The 15788-nt window shown below is 40.2% G+C and overlaps 1 protein-coding gene across 4 annotated transcripts in view; it reads right to left on the bottom strand.

Moving 5' to 3' along the window:
* PLD5 (phospholipase D family member 5) overlaps positions 1 to 15788 on the bottom strand; it is a 203845-nt gene that overhangs the window by 8211 nt on the left and 179846 nt on the right. For all 4 annotated transcript variants that reach the window (XM_052806205.1, XM_052806206.1, XM_052806207.1 and 1 more), the window contains 3 exons: positions 10908 to 11105; positions 6806 to 6945; positions 4522 to 4687 (listed from right to left, as the gene is read on the bottom strand). In XM_052806205.1, the coding sequence (XP_052662165.1) occupies positions 4522 to 4687; positions 6806 to 6945; positions 10908 to 11105 (504 nt within the window). The remainder of the gene's footprint in view (positions 1 to 4521; positions 4688 to 6805; positions 6946 to 10907; positions 11106 to 15788) is intronic.

The following is a 15788-nucleotide window of genomic DNA, read 5'->3' as shown; positions in this document are numbered from 1 at the left end:
TCCCCACAATGATGAAAGTTTATTAGAACTGAAGCAGGTTTTTAGTGCATTAGAAATAAAATTCAAAGAGTTTGCGTATTTTCAGTGCCCAAATACTGGATGGTACTGTGGCGCAGTTTTATGATCAATAACTATCACAAAGTTGTTTCCTTAAACAGTCTCTGAATTTCGTATGTTGCCGCATGCTTACTTACCTGTACGTGGCATTATCTTCCACAGCTTAATTTTTGCAATGAGTTCAAATACTAGCAAAATTCCAAAGATAGGTTTTTTTAATTTAAAACCAAGCACAACAATCCAAACTGAGTGGTTGCTTTATAAAGGGCATTAAAAAAGATTATTCTGTGTAAAACTGTAGTATCTGTCCTTTAAATGAGATTCATATTGTATATTCACATCTAACTAAGCTGCATGGAGGAATCATACTTTCAATTACAGATTTTTAACACCACTAACAATTACAGCATTACACTTTTAAAAAATTAGAACAAACCATCTTAGCAGCTATAAAGGAAAGTTTACTAGATATCAGGGGTTAGTTCTTAGCCAACATCAAGACTGCAAGTGTGTGCCTGAGGAGCTGCTCCACAAACACGCACCCACACAGAGAGTATGTACTTAACAAGCTAGAGATGGATCTGAATCTTTCTGAACAGGTCTTGAATTTTTGGATAAAGCCAGTAGAAAATGGTCATGTTTTCCCTGGCGCAACAAAACAGGAATGGAGACAGTTAGCAGCTGTAGGATGCCCATCAAGGGTACTGGCAGTAACTTTTCACAGGGATGTGGAAGATACTGTGTGACTAACGCTAATATTGTAGGGAATAGTCTAAAACTGGCAAATGGGTAAAGTATTCAATGCTAGGAAACAAAACGTAACAACCTATCTTTTTCCTAATGTTATGAGATGTAGCAAAAAGTTACATACCTTGATGTAAAAAAAGCCAAGCACAGTAATCGTGTAAGCTTAGAGTTGTCAAATTGAGTTAGATTCAGAAGATATGCTAAATTGAAAAAATCATACATAGTGTTCTGTTTGTATAATAACTTTGTAAGAGAGAAAATTTCAGATTCAGGCAGGAAAAGATAGAAGGCTTGAAAATGTAATGTGTTCTCCAGCAACAGCAGAGAAGCCGTTATCTCCTTGACAATACAGATACCAGCAGGAAAACCCATCTGCCCTCACAAACAGAATATATGAATGGAGCTTACATGAGCAAGTCAACCAGCACTGGCATTAAGTAGCACAGCCTAACGTTCTCCAACATTCACCTTCAGCAGAAGTATTGTGTTGATAATACACCACCTTCTGCTAACATTTCATTAATCTTTTCCATCCTTATTTTAGGAGTTTAGAGCTTTAAAATTAAGTGCTTAGTTAGTGCTTAGGAGCAAAGGTTTCATAGTTAATTCATAATACTTTGTTTACTTGTAGGGCATTTCTGGCTTTCTGAGAATTAGTGAAAGGTTCAGTTTTTCCTTCCTCTTACCTTAGCAGGAATATACCTGCACAACTCAAAAATAGATTCATGTGGAGGCTCAAGAACAACTTGTGCTGTAGATACACGTCTGTTCCATGCCACTCATTCCTGGTCTCCAGTTGTCTAAAGAGACTTTGTTCTAGTTCATGCTTTCTGTGGGCCCTTCAAAAACCTGCACCTTTCTCTGTTCAGCACTGCACCCAACAGAGCTGGGCCCTTTTTACTGCTCCTTTGAGAGTTAGACTGAGCATTCTTGCACAGAAGACATATTTACATGGTCAAGCACACAAAACTTAAGGAGTACTGGAATTAAGGTCCCAAGAAGCACAATGGTGAGCTCTTCACCTTGACTTTGCCCTTTATGATTCAAGCTTCAATTTCATGACCACATGTGGTTCAGTGCATAGGACAGAGCTCCCTAAATGAGCAGTTTGGTATGCAGTTTACTCCTTGACATTTGGCTGTGTGCGTACAGCATTTATTTAGTCCTTAAACAAAGCTTTTTCCATGTGACTTCTTCCCAGTGATAATTTCTTCAGAGTCCTTGTATTGAGTTTGCACTCTCAAAGCAGTTTCAGTTGAATGCAATAATTACTAGTGCTGACGTGAACTGGACTCAGTGAAATGCTGAGGAATGCATAATGAGGGACTAAGTGTTTTCTGACTGCATTGGTGATGTTAATTGCCCAGTATTATCAAAGTTTTGTGGCAAAAAAGGAAAAAAACGTGCTTCTAGATAGAGCACACTCTTACAGTTCAGTGTTCGCAACTAGGAAATCATGTCTTGCAGGCTCTGCCTTCCTGACCTCAATAGCAGAGTGAAAAATTACATGCACAGTGGTTGGTGGCTGGTTTTGATCAGGACACTGCTAGGCATAACAGGTTTACAGTGCCCCGTTTCTAACTATATACTTGCAGTTAGGCAGCACCAAAACTTCCATTAGCCTGGTCAGAGACCAGGGGAAATAGGGAAGAGATTCCCATCTAACAGAGAAACTGTATCTGCACAGCCTTCTCCAAGATGACTGTGTACCTCAGGCTGCTGCCACTGGCAAAACAGCGTACCCTGCAGCTGCAGCAAGCCACTGGCACTTGCTGGAAACTTCCTAGCCAAACTGGTCTTGCCGTAGGCATAAAAAACCAAGAAAACAATCACAACAAGACATATCACAGGGATCAAAAGCTAAATGAGAGAAAAAAGCTACCCAACATGCTTCGTAGGACTCAGGTATATTATCCCCGAGAGAACAGAAGAAGGGGGAGGGTGTGCCATTACACAGCTTAGCAATTTTAAGTATAATTTCAATCAGAATTTGTAACTTAAGGTTCTCTTAAAATTTCAGTGTTCTTGTGTATAAACACACACGTACAATACATGTCTGCATGACAGTGTTTTCTGTACAGAGTTTACTTTGACTTTATGTTTTCTCATACCCAAAGCAGAACCAAAAAGGAAAAGCAGAATTTTCCAATAATTCAAAAGGTTTAAGTTTAATTTTTACCTTGTTAGCCTATTCCTCCTACCCCATACACACACGTAGTTCTGTTTCATTTTGATCCTGGCTAGAGCAGATGAATACAAAAGAAATGCAGTTTTAAAAAAAACCAGTGCTCATCTGACATGATTTGTGAAGTAAAGGAGTGTTGTGGCAGAGCCTGTGGCACAGTTTCAGCCAAAATCAAATAGATACTAGTATTACTCATACCAAGGCTTATTTAAGGCAGTGACTTACCCGGTATGTGGAACACGTGATGACCAGCACAGAGGTAACTGAGGTGTGTTGTACCTTTACAACTATTTAAATCTGGGCCAGTCTCAGTTTTTTACTGGAAGTTGTATTTGTGTTTTCTAACTGCAGATATTCTAGCTAGACTATCTACCTAGAATAGATGTCTAGAAATAATTTTTTTTCCTTTTAGCATTTAGTTCTTGACAAGATAAATTCTGTACTAAAGATTTTACGTGTTGTAAATAGATGGAAACGGATATCAATATGTAGAGCATTAGATGCCACTTAAATAAAAAATAATTTTGAACAAATAAACAGGATTTTGATGATAAATATGGAACAAGCTAGAAGGTACTCAAAATTGAAGTGGCTTAAGCCGTGTCAGCTATGTAGTCAGCTATGTATGGGGTTTTTGACTTAAAAACCACACTTTATGCTGCTTCTTATCTAGGAAACTTGTAATAACAGTGTACATTACAACAAAAATCCCTATTTCTATATATGCATAAATAGCACTTAGTGTGTATAACACAAATAGTGCTTGTTTCTACAATTGTTGTCAATTTTACGATTTTAAAAAGCCAAAGTGATTCAGTAGATTATCAATTCAAGTAGTCAAAATAACTTAGCAGATTATTTAAGACAGTTATCTGCAAAAAAAACCCCAAAAGAAATTGATCCAGCATGCCTCAATTTCATAAAAATTAAGTTTATCAAATTGAAAGTAGTACTTACCGTGTACTCTGTTCTGTAATACAAATATAACATATATGGTATTTCTCACTTTCCTGTATTGCATGTCTAATGCGGTCACATAATGCTTGTTCTAGTCTTCACAATTCTGAATTTGTAGCCTGAATTTAATGTAAAATCTTCATTATTTTTTCTTGTACTTTGTACTTGACTAAAGTAAAAATAGATACTTACGCAGCTGAACACTAAGGTTACATGAATCCAGACTAAAACACATTTTTGTGCTGTCATATTTTACCCCTACCAGCCAGTGTAAACACGACATACGACTACGGTTCACTCTGTTAGCTTTGCTGTGAAAGACCAGATGTAGTGTTTTACACGGGCTGTCCACCACACAGACTGCCTTTTGGCATCAGTCTATTTTTCTGTCTTAATTTCGACATGTATTACTACTAGGAATACACTCAGTTCGTTATATTGCATTTCCTGTGTTATTTAATGAAATATAAAGGCTTTGATACTAAAACCACTTCTCAGTTGTGAAGCTTTCTTGATTTTTGGGGGGCGGGGGCGGGAAATATCTTAGATTTCAAAGCAATATGGATTATACTTACAACTTTCAAACTACAGCTTGGAACTTCAGTGCAAATAGCTTTCAGAGACGAAACAAAGTTAAAAGTAAGGGGATCTGTGTCTCTTGAGAAACTTATGAGAAGTCGTACTTTAATACTTCGTAAAACTAATGCTTCTCTGATCTTCCCATCTAAATATGGCCAGTACCTGTGGAGAAAGAATACAATATATTCAGAGAACTTAAAAAAATTTCAGATTTTTATGCAGCCAAGTCTAGACATCAAAGAGAAAACTAAACACGTGAATTTCATTTTCTGTCTGTTGAAGGAATGCCGTTCTCATTCAAAGGGATTCTCACTAAACAGATCTGCCAGCAGATCCTCTTTTTTGTCATTCTGCCCTGCACCAAAACTGTCACTGTGGAGACAGTGAGGTTGTGGATGGTTGAGCACATCTTCCATCTGTGTAGGTGCACCGAGAGCTGCCAAAACATTTGCACAAAATACAGGTACCTGGTCCGCCCATAGCTGGGAGAGATACTCCTGTGTCAGTGCCTGTGGTGAGAGCAGTGGAGCTCTTGCGGTGCCAGGGAACCAGCAGAATGAGGTACAGCTAGAGGGTGCTTCTTACCCAGCCCAGAGGGAGGGACAAGAAGGATTTTCTGTTGGTTACGCAAGTAAGGAAACAGGAACATGGGATCTCTCCCTGACTGCCATCCTTTTTTTCCTCTGTACTGGGACCATACAGGCTGGGGACTGGAATGCGTTCTGTAATTTCTTGCTTGGGAAAACAAGAGCTGCAGCTCTGCAGGGTGCCTGCATCCTTCAGCAGCAGATGAAGATGGGTCGTTCAAGGAGGATGCTACATTTTTTCCTGATGAGGATTGCAGAAATTCTGCCATGAATGGGATGTTGGCTTCCATGGTACTATTCTCACAATCGCTAGTTAAGCTTTGTGTTTCTGACCTTTGGTGGGAGCAGGTCAGGACAGGGAGAATTAGGCAAAGAAAATGCATGTTTTCTTTATTCCAGCAGCATCAAGGCATTTGGCCTAATGAAATCTGAGCTCTACAATGCCAGAAAATAACTTGCAAGCGAGAACTGGGAGCTGACAAGGTAGAGAAGCTGTGGCAGTGCCTTAAGAAAGGCCATGCCATAGTGAAAAATGTTGAAGAATTCACATAGGTAGCTTCCCTGGATCTCCCTAATCCAGTAGATTTCTGAATTCTTCAGGCACGAGAACAAAGTAAGGAGGAGTATAGGAGATAGCATGAGCTGCAACACTATAATGATTCTACATACTAAGATCCTTTCCAGCATAAAAGAGAAAGGTGAGGGATGCATATTGTGAAACTGAGGTTCCTACAGCATTACCCATGATTCTTTCACTGACAGAGGCTGTACATAGTAAGTTTGTTAGAAAAACCCTCTTGTAGACTTGAAACAGCTTATGCTTGATATCAGTCAAATGATAGTTACTTTTTGAAAGATCTGAACAAAACATCTTTAATTATGCAAAACTGGAAAAAAGGACATAACCACATGTTTAGTTTGGCTTAACTGTGTTCAAATAAAGTGCATGGATGGAATGGCAAGCTTTGCTAGATTCTCAGTTCATTATGAGTGTTACCAAGAGTCGGAGGGACCACTGGATACTTGCCTTGTGAGTTGGATGGTTTTATTACACTGTGGCTCCAGTTTTGGGTCATGCGTGCTTTTTAATGGCCCATGCAAACAGGGTGTTTAAAAATTACTTGGTTTTGTTTGTTTTTAGAAACTCCCAGTTAACCAAAATGTAATATAATTCAAAGGTAATCCATGCTGAATTTGAAATTTTCATGTATACGTGCATTTCAATAAAATAATAACATCTCCCACGTTCTATATGAGAACTCATAGCATGTTATTTCTCTCTTAACACACACACACACACACACTCATGTTGAATATCTCTATGATACTTGTAAAATGCCAGTAGCTGTGGTACCAGTATAGTGAATATAATAGTGTAAGAAATAGGATTCATGTGTAAGCTGATTCTTGTATTCCTGGGTCCCAGTGACTTACAGATGGTCAGATTAGACAATTTCTGATCTCCTTCGATAGGCAGATCCAAAGCTTAGGACCCAGAACTGGAAATGTCTTCTTAGGTCCCAATTCTGCTCCCATTTAAGTCAATGGCAGAACTCTCACTGATTTCAATAAGAGCAGAATTGGGCCCCAAGAAATTGGTCCACAGTAGTAACTAATCTCCTGTGGGTTCATTTTCTCCAGCAAACCTTATTGGCATTATGATAACCTGCTAGCCCTGGACATGGACACTCACCGTTTAGCATTGGTGTCAATGACGATCGGCAAGTAGTCCATGACAGCTATGTATACAAACTGTTTCGCATCATCGATAACACTGTATATAGCTTCAATATCCAGGACTCTGTCCTTTGGGCAGAAGAGTTTAGGTGAATTCTGTGAAAGGAAAAGTTCAAATATGGCATTTAAAATACGTGATTTATTTTCTCTTCCTCTCATTCTTCTTGAGATGGCAAGTAGTTTATTTTAGTAGAGAGTATTAACTGATACCTTCAACTGTCCTGCTAGAATACTCAAATGTACAAAGGGAGGTATTTGCTTAATTTCCCCTTGAAAGCCTCACCATTTAGATGCAACTGTAGGTAAAATGCAGAAGACACAAACTTCAAAACATGCACTGTCATCACAGAAGCTCTAGTTGAAGTTACATTTCAGAGAATTTTGTTCCAAAGAGTCCCAGGACTGGTTACTATTAGATGGAGTAATATCTGTGTTCTTGCCACATGAGCCTGATCCATCACTTTTGACCAGGAATTAAGTCTATTATGTCAGTTCTGTTTAAAGTTCCACGCAAAGTCACCATTTGCTCAGTCACTGTCGCAGGGAGATGCTGCAGTTTTGCAAGAAACTTATCTCTAAAACCTAGCTTCAGGTATAAATGAACTCTGCCCGGTAGTGAGCTGATAAGCAGTAAGACCAGATTTCAGCTTTTCTGGCTTGTATCTAGGGCTGTTGAATGTGTCAGTCAGCAAGGTGAAGCCGGCAGGAATCACCCGTCTGTGGCAGAGGCCCAGGACTTTCTGCTCTCCTGCCTGAGCAGGGAGAGAGAAGTGGAGCCACCTGCCAGGTTGCTCGCAGGCAACACCAGAGTTCCTGGGAGTAGAGGTTGTTAAAGGCACTTCATGGAGCTGGAGCAGGTGCCACTTGGCCTTAACAGCTGGCCCTGACAGACGCCTGCCTTCCTGCTGCTGTATCACCTTCTCACCTTTGTTACCAGCTTGGGTTGCAGCTGACATCTAGATTAGTATGTTTTCTTTAGGGACAGACCCTGGGAGGTTGATTAGGTTTTTTTCCTTTCAATACAATGCCTATCACAGTGGTTTCTTAATCATTGGCTGGTGTTCTTAAGGACTTACTACAACTAAGTTCAGAAAATACTAGAATATTAACTGTGGCAAGATTTCAAGACCAATATTCCAGATCCATTCCTGAACACTAAGAAAACCAACGGAAACCTCTTACATTTTATCAGCCAGTCTGGAAGACGATGTTGTTGCTAAGCAACATTAAGCCATGACTCCTGAGTTTAACAAAAAAATTTCAATGACTGTGTGTTATGCTTGTTTTATACAGCACAAACATTGAAAGTGAAATACATTTTCGAAGAATGAGTTTCAACTCAAGAAAAAGTGTAAAGTGATTTTGTTAAATATAATTTATGTCTGTTATTTGAAACTTATAGGAGGCTATTGCACTGAGATTTTATTCTTACACTCTTACTATTTTCTTGAATAGAAGTTTTAAGTTACAGAGCAGCTAAAGAAAGGAATTCTTATGCGTTATATTGCATGCATCTGAAAAAGACAAGGACCAGAAAGTGAAAGACATTTAGAAGATAATTAGAAGAAAAACGTCTGTTAAAGCTCTCACTGTAACACTTGTGTTTGGACATTGCACTTGTTACCCTGTGGCACGGCTGCCCCCACTCCATGGTCATAGAATATTTTAGTACTTTTCTCCGTATTAGTTGTATAGTACTTGCTGTACTGACCAAATACACATTTGATACTTCTCTTCACCTACCAGAAACAGGCCTTTGTTCTCCCTGGGCGCCAGTACCTTGCCGTGCCCCTGCTCAGGGGCTGTGCTGTCCCAGACCAAAAGGGAAGCAGCGAAGGGCTGGGCAGGGGCGGCACCAGCACCCCTGGCACAGACAGCTGCCTGGCCTGCAGAGACTTTCTTCTTATCATTATTAGTTCAGGAACAGACAGCGATGTTAACACTTGGTCCACCAAACCAGTCCAGTGCAACTCCAGGACTGCCTTTCAGAGGGGCATGCTGGCAAACACAGAGAATTTGCTAGTGGGTGAGAAATTTGTTGAAGAGCGTGTTTTCAGGAAGGATGAACCAGCCCAACTGGCTGTGGCTGCAGATTCAGGTAGCTCTTGGAGTTGGACTTCCCTGACCTGAGCTTCTGAGTACCTGTGACTCCTTCCTTTTGTTTTCTGAAGTGGAATTTCAAGAGGAGAGGCTTTTGTTGCCCACACAAAAGGAAATACAAATCACAGGGAGGAAGTAAGCGTTCTGCAACTGCAGAAGAGCAGTTTTTGTAGAGCCTTTCTCCACATCTCTTTGTCTCAGATCCCAGATTCCTTAAAGTTGGCCTTACCTAGCTTTCCTTACTGTGTGTCCCTTCAGGACTAGCTTTCAGCAGGATCTCTCCATTTCTTACAGATTGCTTAGAAGGGAGTTGGAGTTCATTTCACAGCTCCTTAGCTAACTGTCCGAAAGGCAGTCTCTAATTTAAGCTAGTCCTTAAGACTCTCCAGAATCAATGGAAGCGTATGTCTCTTCAGATAACTATTAATTCTGGCTGTCTTAGGCATTTCCAGATTTTGACTCCAAAATAGCTCTCTGTCTCTCCAGTGATTGTAGGAGTGTGAAAAATCCTGGACACCTGAATGTCACCTGGCTCCCAGCAGGGGAAGGTAAACCCTGCCCTGTATAACCAACCACTCATCTGCACCAACATCCTGTGCTAGTGGCTGTACAACTTAATAGCGTGGTACATGCCTTGTGTTGTTTTAGACATGGTTATAAAGCAATGAGGTTTTGCCCCTTGTTTTATACAGAATGGTAAATAACTCTTAGCAACTTCGTTATATTCCTGATTTTAAAGGTGTTGGTTTTACTCATGTAATTACTTCCAAAATGAAAGACACTCCACATCTTTCATCATCTTTATTGCTGTGTACTTTTTTCCAGTTTTGCTACATCACTGGTGAGATGGAGGACTGCTCCATTTCTTCCCATTAAAAATACACACACCAGATAGTGCTTCCATGGGGGTTGCTGCTTGAATTTTAGAAGTTTTAAAAAGTCGTTTAAAGCTAAAGTAGATAATGTTCTACAGAAGTATGAATGCTTTCAATGGAACAGGGTGAAAAGGATTAATCTGTATACATTACATTGATAAAAACGCAAGCTCTGATATCAAGCTTATTCTGTATCATTTTAGATGTCTGATTAACAGATCATTTACTCCTAAGTCATTCACCTTCTATCTGCTCGTGTAAATAAATAACCTAATTTGAAGGGTCTCCCTACTATTTTTTGAACACAAGAGGAAAAGTGGTGAACATTACAGAGAAAGGGAAAAAGAATAATGCTCAAATGAAATCCTTCAGCATCTTCAGTCCTGGCAAATTGCATGTAGGAACAATATCACAGAAATCAGAATGAAGAAAAAATATATTGTGATTTGTCTGTTCTGGACCACAGAAAAAGGCAAATAACTTTTTAAACACCTTTCAATTACAGACTTCCCCACAAAAGTATACCTATTGGAACAACCGTTTTCCCAGACAACAGAATGATTTGGTTTTCCGGCATTATGAGACTATCCAACAAGTTCTGTCTTGTGTAGGTGATGCTGTAGTGCTCTTATCTCTATAGTTGAGTTTCCAGTCACTTGCATGAATCTCAATTTTAGTAGCTGCTTTTGGTTAAGGACATAGCGGTAATGTGCATCTTCTTCATTTAGGGCCAATTTAGAGAAATACTTAAGTATAGGCTTAATTGACACCATATATGTTCCTATTCATGGAAATCACTTTCCATGGTAACTTCTCCCTGACAGTATCTGTCAGGGAGAACACAGCGTTATGATGGACTTACTGCAGGGAACTGTGAACATCTCTATATCAGTGAAAAGACACTTGAGATTCTTTCATAGATGCTACTAACACCTACCTAACCTGGTTTCACTACTCTGTAGTTCATAAAGGACAATATTAGGCAAATAAGCAGATGTTCAATTTCCCAGTCTTCCAAAAATCTGGTGGGTTAAATAAGTTTCTTCCCTTCCCTCCCTCTCTGCAACTCATTTCAGAACTTACCGACACAAAAGCTTCTGATTTTGTCTCATTCAGCTGCAGCGTCAGTTTATTCTGAGTATCGTACACTCCGTATAGTCTCTTAGACCAACTCGGAGGTATTTTATTCTTGTATCTTAATGAGCTATACAGGGCAAATATCCTTTGTAAATCCAGGACCAGGCAGCTACAGTTGTATACGATGACGCCAAGTTCCTTCATCTGTGAAATTAAAAGTTCATATCGTTAGTGATATTTTGGCTGATGGATCTGTGAAAGTATGCAGCAAGAACATAAGAGTGTCTGAGGGCTATGTTCCAGTTGCCTGCCTCGAGCTCAGCGGTAGTACCGTCGACTACAAGAACATTATTTTAAAGGCGAACACATTAGCTACATCTTCAAAGTCAAGAGAGGCAAAAGCTTTAACAGGGTTTGTATGTTCAGTGTATGTCAGAGCTACATGTCCTGATAGAATACAACACACCTTACGGACAGACCCAACTTAGGAGTGATACCCATTTGTCATAGGCACTGATTTTGTCATAGGTGTTGCCCAAGGTTTACTGCTCTTGGCTAGAGTGGTTTTTATTTATTTATTATTTTTATATTCTTTTGTTTACAGGAAAAGCACCCTTTCTGCTGGATGATGTAGGAGCACAGACTGCTACCAGTGACAGTTTCTTACTTCAGAAACAATTTGTTTTCTCTGAGTTCTGGAAAAGGTGGACTTAAGTTACTTTTCTGCTGGAGAAGGAATATGATGCTCCAGCTTCAAATAAAAGGATGACAAAACAGGTGTTTAATACTATTAGTATCTAAATTTACTGTGCTATTAAATCCAGCATGATCCAGTATATAGTATACCCAACTAAGACACAAAAAGGTTGGGTTCTTAACTCCCCCATTGCTATGGTATTGTACCTCACCTAGGGTACTCCAAATTTCTGGGTGTCTGTTTATTTACATATAAAAATGGAGATAATGATACTCTTCTCTCACGAAAAGTACTCTGTAAGCATCAACATTCTCACATTCAAAGTATGAGGAAAAATAACCCAAGTAAATATAGACATCATAGTACAATTAAATGCTTTAACCTTCTATTGACACAGTCTCACTTCTCCATTTAAGTAAAGGCATGTCTCCTGGTCATCATAAATCTTGGTTTGGCAGAGATTTTGTTAATTACACATCCCTAGTACTTAAGTTGTTGACAGAATTTAATTTATAAATGTATTGCCTGGCTTCTGTAATCAAAGTGTAACCACACACACGCTCTCTCCCTTCCTTTGCTTTATAACAGCTCAGGAGAGCACTGCTGTGGGCACGGACGCTATTGACCTCTCATTATCTGCATTTCACACTAGTGCAGCCATCTCCAAAAATAAAGCGAGAAGAAAACCTGCATGTATCTGTTGGAAAACAGTATGTAGGATAAATATTTAAAAGATCCGTGCTGGTTTTCTGCAAGCAAACTGTCTTGGTAGCATGTCTCTGAAGTCTGCCTGGCATGATGAAGAAAATAAGGGGAGTACGAACTCTCCAGCATGCTCATCCTTTGACACCAAAAAAATCCCTTCTGGTTTCACTCCCTTAGATGAGATCTCCACAGTCACATGGAGTAGTTTCTGGTAGGAGTGTATTTTTTTGTAAAGCCTGTGGGAACTCTGAACCCCACACTAAATGTTATCTCAGAGCTTGTTCCTGCGCAATTCTCCCTGACGGCAGATGAGAACTGCTCTGCAAGAGTGGGCAGAGGAAGGGAAGCAAAGGGTAGAATTGAACCTCCACTCTCTTTCTATGGTGGGTGAGAGGAAACAACAGATCCCAATACTCCAGTGAGAAAGGAACTTGATGGGTGACACCTTCTTCAGGTCCCCAACCTGGAAGTACCACACACATAAGAATATACAACACCGAGCAATGTTATTACCAAATATTTACTGAATAGTTGCAACCACAGGAACATTACCTAATATTCTTACTGCCTAAATCAGAATATTTCTGCAAGCTGCCTTTAATTCAGAAAAAAAAGGGAATTCCTGCATTAGCCTGCTCAACCTGAAATTTGTGGACGGTTGGAAAATACAGGCTACTTGCTGCACTGCAGCCTTTCATTTATGGATAAGCCAGTAAATTAATTTTGGTGTTAAATATAATTTACTCCAAGCTATGCCCAACATCCTAGTCAAAATGTCTATTTGGAATAACATCTTTGGTTCTTCCCCTGGGCGCTGGTATCTTTGAGGACACTCCTGTATTCAGTTCTAGGCTGTCCCTGTACTCTATGCACTGTTTGTCTCCAAACATTTTTAACTATGTGTTATCACTGTTTTCACTGTGTGCTGCCAATACTGCTCCCTTAATTGCCAGGCGTGCCATTGCAAAGGACTTACTAATAGTATTCTGTTACATGTATCTGCATAATGTGGTTTAATCGGCTTTTCATGGCTGTTAGTTGATTCTGACATAATTATGTGGTTACAGTTTTCCTTTCATTTATCAGTCCCATTATTACTATTCTACTTTATCCCTTCCATTAAAAGTAAAGATAAAATAGTGTCCTCACAGCACACCAGTAGCTGCCAGGATTGCATCAGCACGAGCAGCTCTCCTCAGAGCAGGAGTGCTTGCAGTGTGTCCTTTCCCTATGATTTAAAGGAGTGCCCTTCTGCCTAAGTGCTTCTTCATGTACAGAGATAGGGAGGAAGCCGGCACCACTAATCAGTTAAGTGCAATTTTTACAGATCACCACCTAGCCTGGCTGTGAGATGAAGCATTAGCTGTGCCTTTACCGCCAGCCTCTCCCCATGAGCAGAAGCAGGCAGGGACCAGCCCGTTTTGCACAGGAGCCTGACCCTCCCGTGGGAGCGGGCGTCTGCAGGAGCCGAGGTGGTGTGCTGGCTCACCCACTTAGATCGCCGGCTGGAACGAAGCCAAATTAAGAGATGTATTTACAGTGCAGTAATGAACCCTGCCTTCCCACAGTGTTGCGTCTTGCAGCTGGCTTCTCTGGAGGCAAGCACTGATCAAAGTTTTTCCTGCTTCTGAAGCTGCGGTAAGAGCTCTCCCCCACGTGGATTCCCGGGTACGTGATACAGAGTGGGCTCCTCCTTTCCCTCTCTGGGAAAACACAGTTAACCTCTTTACCCAGCTGCCTGTTTTCATTAAGCTTTTATGAACTTCAGTTCAAATTTGCCTGAACCTGGAAAGTAGATTCAAAGTTACTGGAAGAGGGCTGACAGTGACTCCCGTGCTTATTGTGCAGACCTCATTTCCTTAGGAAACCAGATTAGATGTCCACCTGTCACCTCATGACCATCTTGGTTTACGTATGATACATCACCTTGAAATGGAAACAATACCAACAGTGCACGCGTGTATGCAGGAAAACCCCAGCTGTCTCCTTTCTTGCAGAACAGCCCCAATAATTTTGGAGACCAAAAAACCACTCTGTTTCAGAGGCGTCTTCCACACTGAGCCTATTTTTATTCCCATACTCTGAGGTGAGGAGAGACTGCTCTTCTTCCAATTAATCACAAAGCGTATCATCCTGGAGGCATTGCAGAGACGGGGCAGCAAATATGTGCTAGTGACAGATACAGTATGATGTGGTATGTCATCTAGGTAAGGGAAAAGACTTTCTCTTTGGTTTGAGAGCTGCTGTTATTACAGACTTTTTTTTTTTAAATAGTCTCAGAGGAGAAGCAGAAAAAAACATTTATACTGAAAGAATCAAAATCCGAATGTTGCTCCCTGGATTGTAGTGACTGAAACCTGCAGCTAAGCAGCACCTGAGGTATCTGTTAAGGTAAAATCCTTCAGGGCAAGAGCTTTTAAGGCAAGGGAAGCATTTCTTCATCCTGAGTTTTAAAAGCAACTCACACAGTAATGAAAACTTCAGTGAAAAATTAAAGTGAAGGTGATCTCAAAAAATCAAAATCTTAATAAAACTAAGTAAGATAAATCTGAAATGAAAATAAAGAGTCACAAATTTGATTACCTCAAAATGGAACTGAAATATTTGGATGTTGAAGTTGCAGAGTTGCTTCTGAGTGACATTTTCAGGACATGTGCTGGGGGCTGGGGACAGGAATGGTTTTCTGGATGGAGAATTTTGTGTCCTCTCATGAGCAGGTTTTTTCCCCTCTTTGTTAAGAACCACCATGAGTGCTCTTCTCAATGAAAAACATGGGAGCTGGTTTTCCTTGTTCTTCCCCATGCCATTTACATTTGTGCGGAGCAACTATTAAAGGCTACCAAAGCACCGTTTGTCCTTCTTGCCAATAACGGCTTTCTTAAAGCACCAGAGAAGTGAATGGCTACATGAGACTGAAGAAATGGTGGCTTAAACCCACTGTACAATGATGCTCTAACTACAGAAATCAGTTAGCTACAAAAAATAATAAATACAGCCTATCTAGAAAAATAGTGATTTTTATGTCAAGAGGAGGAATTCCTTACTAGACTGGACAAAGAGCAGGATTTCACAGACAGGAATTTTTGCTGATTCTTTTCCCTTGTACATTTGTAGGCATCATATACAAAATGAAAAAAAACCATGGGAAAATAACCTAAACGATACAGGTTGTGGACCCATAACACTGCAAGCTTCCTAAACTGAGAAACAGTGTTAGCAAGACTTTTCAAATACATTTGGATCAGGGGTTGGACAGGGAGTACGATGGTGTCCTTATCCTGCACTGTGCAGACTAGACAGTGCGTTTTATATTTACCTTGAGCTACACCCTAGAGACAACCCCACTGTGTAGGCAAGGCACTATTGGACCTATGTAAGAGTAGCACAATCTGGTTCACAGCTTGCAATATCTGAATTGTGGCAAACGTAGCAGGAGGCTTTAGAAAACTTCTTGTTAATTTCTTTTAAAGGAAAAGTTTTTAGTA

This window comes from Harpia harpyja, chromosome 13 (genome assembly GCF_026419915.1).
Source record: "Harpia harpyja isolate bHarHar1 chromosome 13, bHarHar1 primary haplotype, whole genome shotgun sequence".
Taxonomy (NCBI): domain Eukaryota; kingdom Metazoa; phylum Chordata; class Aves; order Accipitriformes; family Accipitridae; genus Harpia; species Harpia harpyja.
This window is presented reverse-complemented; position numbering and strand designations above follow the sequence as displayed.